Consider the following 12,058-nt stretch of genomic DNA (forward strand, 5'->3'; position numbering starts at 1 on the left):
TTCAGCAATCGTAGGATAATATTTCATTTTAATGTCTGACTGCCTGAATAAAGAAATAGACCTAAAGAAAATAATAAATATTAGTATTATGTATTTGTTTTTACAATTTGTTAGAGGACATCTAACATCAATAAACAGTTTATACATATAATTAATGCAGGGGTTTTCTACGACATCAACATTTGCTAAAATCTGTGAAAGGGCTAATAACATATTTAACCAAAGACATGCCTTGTAAACGACTTTTATTTTACGTCAATGTAGGGCCTAAAGCTTAAATGCACAAACCCTTTTGCATAGCATGTGAAAGAATTTGTGAGCACGGATAATCTCTAATGCTGGTGTCACTCCATGTGTTTGAACCGCGGAAGGTTCAAGGATTATGTACGTCAGAGTTATGACTTTAAAGTGTGTCATGACAGAGATTGAACAGGGGCTATAGTATTCATTCTACGTCAATTGTACTGTAATACGTTTTGAACTGGTCCTAAAACCATTTGATTTATAATCAGATTTTGATCTCTCTTTCTCAATACAATAAATGGCACCGTTATCAAGTGGGAAATTAAAAGAAACTTCAAATTAAACATATTTTCTTAAAATAAGGGTTTTCGATAATGTATCAAAGGGCCCATGTGTGTCGGGAAACGTTGTTCAGGCGGAGTTCTAGTGAAGTGAGGCGGAGCGAGCAATCCTTTCAGGGATGAAACGCGGGCTGAAGAATAATGAATGAGAGAAAACTGGGCGGAGAAAGTTAGACTTGATTTTCACATGTCTCGAGAAATAAGCTCTTAGTGCCATGGTAAATTTACTTTTTTGGAGTAGTAGGACAGCTATTCTACAGTGGATATTTATTTGACTTTTATTTGACTGTAAAGTAGCCTAAATAAACGAACATTCTAAAACGGTCTGGACTGGAGTTAGCCACTTGGATTGGAAGACTTCTTTGTGAAGAAGGTATGTGAATGTGATGAAATGGGATTGGAACACATTATTTCTTGCGCTTGTCGCTTTGAAAGACAGTGCACTTGTTCTGCCTTTGTTTGACATTCCAGAGCTCTGGGTTATGATGCACTTTTTATACATTCCAAATGTAGCCTATGCTCCAATGTTTTAGACCAAGCAACTAATTACATAAGTAATTTATTCGGGTTTTTAGAGTGTGTATTGTTTTCAAAGGCCAGTAGCTCAGCGTACACACTGTTGTCATGACAATGCTACGGAAACAGCGCATGGCAAGTTTGTTAGCCGCTACTGCGTTGAACTTCTATTCAACTACAGCCATTCTAGGCACTTTACAAATCCACTCTCACTACAAACTAAGTCTACTTTCATTGGCTATGAAGTCTGGAATGTCATGGTTCATGACGCCAAATCTTTTAAATCCAAACGTTCTATTGGGTGTTAGCTAGGTTCTCAAAATGAATCTTTTTTTCTCTGTCCAGCTGCACTTGCTGATGTTTGACTCGTGTTGTAGCCTATTTATTCAACAACACATGGCCATAATTATACAACTTGCAAATAGCTTTATTTAATAAGTTGTTGTTTTCTATGTAAAGAAGAATAGTTAATAGTGGTTAATAACGGTTAATGTTAAGGGGTTAGTAGGGAATGGGATTAAGGAAATAGTTGAGTGAGGTGTGTCCTGTGTTTCTGTGGGACTGAGACAGCTTGTGACCCCGCTAGTCAGGAAAGGGATGCTTTTAGGCAGACCTTCTCTTGTTGTTAATAGCCAGCACACATGTGGAAGTGACAGCCTCTACAATAGGGCCAGGAAAGAGTTTGGGCTAGCTGCTTGGAGGAAAAAGGAAATCTAGAGGGGTGTGTGTGTGTGTGTGTGTGTGTGTATGTCTATTTGCCAGTGTGTGTACAGTACAAAGACAGTTTGTGTTGGTGGGAGGTTCGCTGAGATTACAGGGTTATGGACTCACGTGAGAGGATGCCAGTTCACAAGGGGCTTTCCTTTGTCCTTCATAAAATGATGTCATCATTGGAACGGATCCGACCTGTATCCAATTTGATGGCTGTAACAAAGTCATAAACAGGATATGAATCTCCTGCTCTGCTCAGCTGAGTCTGATAGTTTTATTCATTTACGAGTTTTCCAGTGCTTTCCTCAATGCAATACGACCTGTCTCATTGGCTATGGACATTTAAGAAGTACTTACAGTGCTAAACGTCAACTTGCTCTCCGGGAAGACTATAAATCACTTGAAAATCCAAGGTTGTTGTGTACATGCTGTTTGCTTCCCTGCCTCTATGTCAGAGCACGCAATGACGCCTCTCTCCAGCTATACGATCGCCCGTAAGGCACAGATATACGCACCTAAGCACAGAGTCACAGACAGAGGCCTGGCAAAATGAATACATCAAAGATACATCTGTTACTTATGCATGTTTGATGGAATAGGCAGGCTGTAGACACTCACTGCCCCGAGTTACAGCATTTATTAGCATGCATGACTAGGTGAAAGCTAAGGCGTGAATGTAGATGACTTGGGTTAGGGAGAGAAGGTAGGGTATAGCTAAGATGCTGTGTCAGAAGAATAGGGTTGCACTTAGTAGGCATGAAACAAGGAAAAACTGGTTAAAACTAAGGCAGGGGTACAGGAACCTGTCCAATGTGTTAATGTTCATTTTGCATTGGAAAACCTTTTCAACCATTTGGGTCCACTGAACTCGATTCAATCGCCCCCAAACTGATCTCCTTGGTTATAGCTTCTATGTGCTTTAATGGAATCAAATGACTTGGTTGATTCCAAAAAGTGCATTCACAGGGGTTTTAAAAAGGGTTCAAATGGAGTCTGACATGTATAGGAAATATGTGTTTACTGTGGGCTCGTCCCAAATGGAACCTTATTCCCTATACAGTGCACTACTATTCACCAGTGCACTTTGTAGGGAATAGCATGCCCTTTGGGACACTGACCTTTTTATTATAACTGTGCTTGGGGCGTATGGGTGTCAATACCGAAGCCCACTTTTCAGCAGGTGCTGTGGCCGTGAATGATTTACAGAATAATTATGCTGAATAAATACATGCATAATATTATTAATCATATTCGTGGTATGTTTTCATAACTGGAGAAAAGCTCTGTGGTGTCGGAATAAAAAATACTTCAACAGAGATGAATTCTAGGTTTGTTGCTTTTTTAAAGTTAATCAAACAAGAAGTATGTTTTAAGCAAACTCAGCAAAAAAAGAAACGTCCTCTCACTGTCAACTGTGTTTATTTTCAGCAAACTTAACATGTGTAAATATTTGTCTGAACATAACAAGATTCAACAACTGAGACATAAACTGATCAAGTTCCACAGACATGTCACTAACAGAAATTGAATAATGTGTCCCTGAACAAAGGGGGTCAAAATCAAAAATAACAGTCAGTATCTGGTGTGGCCACCAGCTGCATTAAGTACTGCAGTGCATCTCCTCCTCATGGACTGCACCAGATTTGCCAGTTCTTGCTGTGAGATGTTACCCCACTCTTCCACCAAGGCACCAGCAAGTTCCTGGACATTTCTGGGGGGAATGGCCCCATCCCTCACCCTCCGATCCAACAGGTCCCAGACGTCCTCAATGGGATTGAGATCTGGGCTTTTCACTGGCCATGGCAGAGCACTGACATTCCTGTCTTGCAGGAAATCACACACTGAACGAGCAGTATGGCTGCTGGCATTGTCATGCTGGAGGGTCATGTCAGGATGAGCCTGCAGGAAGGGTAACACATGAGGGAGGAGGATGTCTTCCCTGTAACGTACAGCGTTGAGATTGCCTGCATTGACAACAAGCTCAGTCCGATGATGCTGTGACACACCACCCCAGACCATGACGGACCCTCCACCTCCAAATCGATCCCGCTCCAGAGTATAGGCCTCGGTGTAACGCTCATTCCTTTGACGACAAACACGAATTCGACCATCACCCCTGGTGACACAAAACCGCGACTCGTCAGTGAAGAGCACTTTTTGCCAGTCCTGTCTGGTCCAGCAACGGTGGGTTTGTGCCCATAGGCGACGTTGTTGCAGGTGATGTCTGGTGAGGACCTGCCTTACACCAGGCCTACAAGCCGTCAGTCCAGCCTCTCTCAGCCTATTGCAGACAGTCTGAGCACTGATGGAGGGATTTTGCATTCCTGGTGTTACTCGGGCTGTTGTTGTTGCCATCTTGTACCTGTCCCGCTGGTGTGATGTTCGGACGTACCGATCCTGTGCAGGTGTTGTTACACGTGGTCTGTCACTGCGAGGACGATCAGCTGTCCGTCCTGTCTCCCTGTAGCGCTGTCTTAGGTGTCTCACAGTACGGACATTGCAATTTATTGCCCTGGCCACATCTGCAGTCCTCATGCCTCTTTGCAGCATGCCTAAGGCACGTTCACACAGATGAGCAGGGACCCTGGGCATCTTTCTTTTGGTGTTTTTCAGAGTCAGTAGAAAGGCCTCTTTAGTGTCCTAAGTTTTCATAACTGTGACCTTAATTTCCTACCGTCTGTAAGCTGTTAGTGTCTTAACGACCGTTCCACAGGTGCATGTTCATTAATTGTTTATGGTTCATTGAACAAGCATGGGAAACAGTGTTTTAAACCCTTTACCATGAAGATCTGTGAAGTTATTTTGATTTTTGCGAATTATCTTTGAAAGACAGGGTCCTGAAAAAGGGTCATTTCTTTTTTTGCTGAGTTTAGGTAAGTGTACAGGCAGTACCTATGGATGTGTCATAGATGTGTTTGTGTGTGACTTGTGTATGTGCGTGCGTGTGTGTATATTTAGTGTTTCCTCATACCCACTCTGAACCAACTACTGATAGGATCCTTCTAATATCAATGTCCAGTAAACAATCTACCATATCTACCAACCAAGCACAATGAGCACTAGGCCTAAGTAGGACTCAGTACTGGAGAGCAAAGAGCTTTTTTGTGATCATCACATACCACTAAGAGCACTTGATAATCCCAGCCATTGTTGGGTTCATCTCCATCTCCATCATTGACATCCAATAGTTCCTATGTGAGAGGAGGCCCAGGGCAGAACATTGGAGGAAAATAACATAGAGAGCATACAGGACAGTGAGGGCACAGAGAGGCTACTACTCCACTAAATCACAAGGCCTAAAGGACAGCTTTGAAATCCAAGACACCAAGATCTGAGAGGACTTAGGAGGCCCTGGAGAGAGAGAGAGATAAGGAAAGACACTGAGAGTGTGGATGAGAGAGCGAGAGAGACAGACAAAGAGACTCAGACGGCAAGAGAGAGAGAGAGAGAGAGAGCGAGAGAAAAATATATATGTGAGTTAGCTGAGCCATGGAAGTCTACATGGAGCCTCCTCTGTAGATGACATGTGACAAGGTGAGAGTGAAAGAGATGCACCTACTCTCCCACAACACCCCCCATCACCCATTCCTCACCGCACCCTTCGGAACGCTGCACACGTAAGGAGTTCCTTGCCCTCTCCCTTCCACCAAGCTCACTCAATCTATCCCAGGTGTGTGGTACAGTAGCTGGTTAAATATCTTAGCCAACTGCAGGCTACTGCAAGAGGCAGCAGGTACCCTAGCGGTTAAGAGCGTTGGGCCACTAACCGAAAGGTTGCTGGTTTGAATCACCGAGCCGACTATGTTCTCTTGAGCAAGGCACTTAAAATTGCTCTTGAAAGTTGCTCTGGATAAGAGCATCTGCTAAATTGCAAAAATGTTTTCTCTGTAGGTGATGGTTTCACTGTAAAGAGAGGGCAAACTGGGGAGTCGGAGGAGCCAGAATGGAGGACCTCATAGGGTAAGAGAGCTGACCATTTCCTTTCATCATGTGTGTGTGTTACTGTGTGTTGTCAAGAGGAGTTCCTGCCTCTTTTTTGGTCATTTCCCCCCTTCATGAGCTCATTATTGCAGTTTCCTGGAAGTGTTGTTGCCATGTGCTTTTCAGGCGTAAAATCAGGATTGGGGAAGCATTTCATCTGCGCACTACCACACTGTTGGTGATTTCATAGCAGCAGTAGGCTATTTGGATAGTATGACATCTTATTTTGTGGTTAAACACCACTCCAGCTACAAGGTCCAAAGCGAGTGCAAATGCAGGACTCATTTTGAATAAAGAGCCTTTGTGGTTCTTGCTGCTTGTTTGAACGGTTCTTTACGATCTGAATTTATGTGTTGACTGAAGTGAAGGGAGCATGTGGATCCTGTTGTTTTTGTGTGTGGGGGGGGATTATATATGTTTTCCACGCACTACACTACATAAGGCCCTGTACACTACTTTTGTGAAAAATATTTATTCAGATTTTTCTAGAGGGTGCCGCTTCATCCTCAGTACCCCTACTTCCCGTGGCTATGTGTACAAGTTCAAACGAAACCTGGATGGCTAATCTAGGATCAGCTTTGAATACAGTTCCTGGTTCTATTGCTGCCGTTCATATAGGAGAAGGATGGAATTATCCCTAGATACCGTTAGTATTCAGGGAAGGAAAGCTGATCCTAGATCTGCGACTAAGGGAAACGTATTTTAGGAGTCCCTTTGTAGGACCTCATGTCTTTGGCAGATGTTTTTGTAAACAGATGCTCCGTGTCTCATGGTTTCTCTTGTCTCTCTGATGATTTTCTTGGGACTGATCTTGTTAGGGACTAAGAGGTTTACAGACAAACGTGTCTATGCATTTTAATAGCTAATCCTGCTGTATTTTAGCCATTAGAAGAGTGAACTCTTTCCAAAAAGTTATAGTGCCTGCTGTCGAGTTTGTTGGTTGACTTTCATATGCCGCGCGCGCACACACACACACACACACACACACACACACACACACACACACATCGATGTAATCACTCTGTTCTGAACGCTGCAGAGTCAGCAAAAGCAGAGAGTGATGCCCCGGGGGATTGATAAGCTAGCTGTCTGTAGAAAGGAAGCCTTTTACATGTAAAAGTCTGCCGATAGCGATGTGGAGCTAATCTGTAAAGCCTTTCGTACTCTGTGGAGTATCCTGAGTTGCCCCTGGTGCTGGATCCTGACAAAGCTGATAGATACTGTATACCCAAGGCTTTATTGCTTCAGAAAAACCTTTGACATGATCAGCTTGCTGACAACCTTTGTTCAACCTTAGCTTGACCTTATGCTTTTGTTGAAGTTTTTACTTAACTCCCCAAAACAAACTTCACACATCTGCTGTGCTACTGTATGTCCTGTTATTCTGTAAACAACTGCCACACAACCTGATTTCAACATTCAATCAATCTTAAATCTATTTCATGATTCCTTCACAACCCACGCCAAATCTTCATTCAATCTTCACACGATCACCATTGAACTCCCACACATAGATCATTCCCAGTGTCTAAACAACCTCTGCAAAACCACAAATCCACACAACCTCTGCAGCTTGACCCCCAACCTACCTACTACAATCAGGGTTCCCATATTATCAACTGTCAGAAGAACTGTTTCCCTTTCTAGCTGTACACACGGTGTAGTTCCATTCATAAATATGTGTTCCCTAGTGAATAAAGCTTAGGTTTATAATTAGATTAGAGAAATGGGGAGGTATCCTCTCAGGTTTTTTTAACATGCTCTTCTTTTCTCTCTTCCCCTTTCACAACTACTCGATGCTGATAACGACATAGAGACGGCATTGTGTGTCTGCATGGGAGGGCTAAGCCTTATTGTAATAAGGGCATGTCCTAAGAGAATCAATGAATGTACTATACATATGTAGGATCTTAATTTGAGCTAGTTTGCTACAGCAGGAAAATCATTCTACAGCAACAGGAAATGTGAATTGTTATGTGGATTATAATTCATAGACATTTTTGTCGGGTTTGATACATTTTTGGTAAGGGAAAATCAAGTATGACATATCAAAATGGAAAGTACAAACCTCAGAGACGGTTTTAAACCTCAAATACACGACAAGTTTACAATTTCCTGCCACAGGGTGATCAAAAGGAGAACCTACATCTGTACTGTTGACGTGTTTGTTTCCATCAGCACTCCTCAATTTGTTATATGTGTGTGCATGATACCAAACTCATCTCCCCTGTCTATTGTATCAATAGTGAAATGTCAGTAATTGTTGTCATCTCTCCCTCATTCCCCATGCAGACATTAATGATGAGAGAGAGAGAGAGAGAGAGAGAGAGAGAGAGAGAGAGAGAGAGAGAGAGAGAGAGAGAGAGAGAGAGAGAGGTGTGTAATTGACATGCTAAATGCCACATCCGCACGCCACTCATTCTCCTACAGTAGCATCCGTGACGAGTTATGAACCCAGCTTGAGATGAATGCCAGGAGGAGGACAAACCCCATGCATATTCACATGCCAGTTACACAGTGGGAATATTATGCAGGTCATATCAGGATTTGGATGGAAAGCCCAATTCTACCTGAGACCATCTAGAAAGGTATGCATTGTATGAGTAGCAAATGGAATCGTCCAGTTGCCACAATAACTCATGGATAAATGTAATGAAAGGATGAATGAATGAAAACTCGAGCTTATGTGAACGTATAGATGGATAGTATGTTTTGGACGCTGTAACGTTGTATTCATTTCTGCACGACTCGTTCTTTTTAAGAACACGGATATTCTAGTCTGCATTCTGCAACATGCTATGTTACGTTATTCCCTGCCACGTGTTGCACGACCAAGTAAACGGTTGCTCACCGTGAAAACAAACCACCGCTGTGGACCTAGCTACTCTCCCTATCTATTCCGCTGTGTGTGTCTGGAGCAGGTGTTGCTCTGCAGACCTGCAGGCTCCAAGGGGGATGAGAACACCGAGCTAGGTTAACCCTCAGCCTCCTGGCCTGCAGCCAAACACACTGCAGTTGGAGTTAAGCCTGTTTCCAATACATGCTATTGGAGCAAAAAAAGTGAAATCATATATATATATATATATATATATATATATATATATATTTTTTTATTTTTTTTTTTTATTTTTTTTTTCCTCCCCCCTCCTATATCTTGATAGCTCTATATGTCACAGGGTGCCATGCACACCACAAATCTGTCATAGCCCGCTAAACTAAAGCCTAGGTATTAGCTGTTGGAGGTAACACAAGTCTTCAGGTCTTAAGTGAGGTTATTTGTCAGCATGCGAGTGTCTATGTGTGTGTGTGTGTGTGTGTGTGCGTGTGTGCGTGCATCCACCAGTGTGTACGTGCGCGTGTGTGTCATCACCCTTCCCTCAGACCACCCATTCCCTTAAAGCTGACATATAGGCCAGTGAGAGTCAAGCTCCAATAATGGGCTGTCACCAGTACGCCTCTCAACTAGAGACGACCTCAATTTTCCTTCTATGGTCTCTTTTATGAAACGACTGAATAAATGTAATGTCTCGGGACCGCGATTATATCTCTGTGAACTCAACTTCACTGCCAGCAATTGAGCTTCTGAATGGGATTTCTAAATTGACTCGGGGGAGGGGGGATGTTTGCTGCAAATAAAATGTGACTGCCAAACAGAAGTTGAGGGTTAAGATGAGATGACTCCTGCTCATTCTCCTCTTGCACAGCGAGATAGGATCAGAGAGGGAGAAAATGCAGCAGTGCATGGAGCAGGATGAAGTTTCTTCTAGAGACACTGATCTAAAAGTCTGTTTTTCTCGCTCTGATAGTTAGGATGTCAGATGGATATACTGATCCTAAACGTCCTCTCACTGTCAACTGTGTTTATTTTCAGCAAACTTAACATGTGTAAATATTTGTCTGAACATAACAAGATTCAACAACTGAGACATAAACTGAACAAGTTCCACAGACATGCGACTAACAGAAATTGAATAATGTGTCCCTGAACAAAGGGGGGGTCAAAATCAAAAGTAACAGTCAGTATCTGGTGTGGCCACCAGCTGCATTAAGTACTGCAGTGCATCTCCTCCTTGTGGACTGCACCAAATTGGCCAGTTCTTGCTGTGAGATGTTACCCCACTCTTCCACTAAGGCACCAGCAAGTTCCCGGATATTTCTGGGGGGAATGGCCCCATCCTCACCCTCCGATCCAACAGGTCCCAGATGTGCTCAATGGGATTGAGATCCGGGCTCTTCGCTGGCCATGGCAGAGCACTGACATTCCTGTCTTGCAGGAAATCACGCACAGAACGAGCAGTATGGCTGGTGGCATTGTCATGCTGGAGGGTCATGTCAGGATGAGCCTGCAGGAAGGGTACCACATGAGGGAGGAGGATGTCTTCCCTGTAACGCACAGCGTTGAGATTGCCTGCAATGACAACAAGCTCAGTCCGATGATGCTGTGACACACTGCCCCAGACCATGACGAACCCTCCACCTCTAAATCAATCCCGCTCCAGAGTACAGGCCTCGGTGTAACGCTCATTCCTTCGACGATAAATGCGGATCCGACCATCAGCCCTGGTGAGAGAGAACCGCGACTCGTCAGAGAAGAGCACTTTTTGCCAGTCCTGCCTGGTCCCGCAACGGTGGGTTTGTGCCCATAGGCGACGTTGTTTCCGGTGATGTCTGGTGAGGACCTGCCTTACACCAGGCCTACAAGCCCTCTGTCCAGCCCCTCTCAGCCTATTGCGGACAGTCTGAGAACTAATGGAGTGATTGTGCGTTCCTGGTGTAACTCGGGCAGTTGTTGTTGCCATCTTGTACATGTCCCGCAGGTGTGATGTTCAGATGTACCGATCCTGTGCAGGTGTTGTTACACATGGTCTGCCACTGCGAGGACGATTAGTTATCCGTCCTGTCTCCCTGTAGCCCTGTCTTTTGCGTCTCACAGTACGGACATTGCAATTTATTGCCCTGGCCACATCTGCAGTCCTCATGCCTCCTTCCAGCATGCCTAAGGCACATTCACACAGATGAGCAGGGACCCTGGGCATCTTTCTTTTAGTGTTTTTCAGAGTCAGTAGAAAGGCCTCTTTAGTGTCCTAAGTTTTCATAACTGTGACCTTAATTGCCTACCGTCTGTAAGCTGTTAGTGTCTTAACGACCGTTCCACAGGTGCATGTTCATTAATTGTTTATGGTTCATTGAACAAGCATGGTAAACAGTGTTTTAAACCCTTTACAATGAAGATCTGTGAAGTTATTTAGATTTTTACGAATTATCTTTGAAAGACAGGGTCTTGAAAAACGTCCGTTTCTTTTTTTGCTGAGTTTAGCTCTGTGGCAAAGGGCAACATCTACCCGGAGTGTGGTGCAGAGTATGGGTAGTGGGGTCATAAAGCTTCAACTGTTATGACAGTGCCTATATAGCGCTGTTATAACCGTAGGTTGATTCAACAATGTAGTCTCTATGAATGGCTAGGTATCAGGTTAGTGCTTCACAGACACATAAAGAGGGCCATGAAGTAAGGGCTGAGCTCTTTAATTAACTCAGTTTGAGCATGAATCATTGAGCAACAGGACCAGTAGGCGTCCAGACTAGAGTTGGCTGGCAACATAATTTATTGAGGTATTTCACATGGAGTGTTTGAACAGGCTGCACAATGTGTATCAATAGATAGGTCAACCCTAGTAGGAAATAAATTGATAGGGAATATAAGTTCCCATGGAAATGTTGTAACATCTTCTGCATGAATATCAACTCCAAGTCATTTGTCGAAAAGAGGCAGATAACAGTACATTGAACTGCCGTCCATCCAACCCTCTACGCTCATAGAGGTCTTCTGAACCAACCAGCTCCCTGTTCAAAACCACAAAACAATACTGCCCTCTAGTGTCCCTCTACTGAACTGTGCCTCCTAGATCCCTGAGCCTTACCAACCATCACTAAGAACACCAATGCTTATCATAATAATATAGAAAGCCAGTGTCACAGCAGCGCTAATAGATGTCAGTGTGTATCAGCCCTGTTGTTGATTGTGCCTCTTGGGCTTTGTTTAAAATAGAATAACTCTATTATTGTCGTGTTGATTCTGGATCATTGTGTGTGTGTGTGTGTGTGTGTGTGTGTGTGTGTGTGTGTGTGTGTGTGTGTGTGTGTGTGTGTGTGTGTGTGTGTGTGTGTGTGTGTGTGTGTGTGTGTGTGTGTGTGTGTGTGTGTGTGTGTGTGTGTGTGTGTGTGTGTGTGTGTGTGTGTGGTTAGGATTATGCTTGTTGGTGACTAAC

General features: G+C 43.6%; 1 protein-coding gene across 1 annotated transcript in view; it reads left to right on the forward strand.

Moving 5' to 3' along the window:
• The first annotated feature begins 715 nt into the window (after window positions 1–715).
• ankfn1b (ankyrin repeat and fibronectin type III domain containing 1b) overlaps window positions 716–12,058 on the forward strand; it is a 299,590-nt gene continuing 288,247 nt past the window's right edge. Inside the window, exons 1-2 of the mRNA XM_014158873.3 lie at window positions 716–957; window positions 5,703–5,771. Of these exons, the coding sequence (XP_014014348.3) occupies window positions 5,755–5,771 (17 nt within the window). The 5' untranslated portion in view covers window positions 716–957; window positions 5,703–5,754. The remainder of the gene's footprint in view (window positions 958–5,702; window positions 5,772–12,058) is intronic.

Source organism: Salmo salar, chromosome 19, assembly GCF_965601325.2.
Source record: "Salmo salar chromosome 19, fSalSal1, whole genome shotgun sequence".
Lineage (NCBI taxonomy): Eukaryota > Metazoa > Chordata > Actinopteri > Salmoniformes > Salmonidae > Salmo > Salmo salar.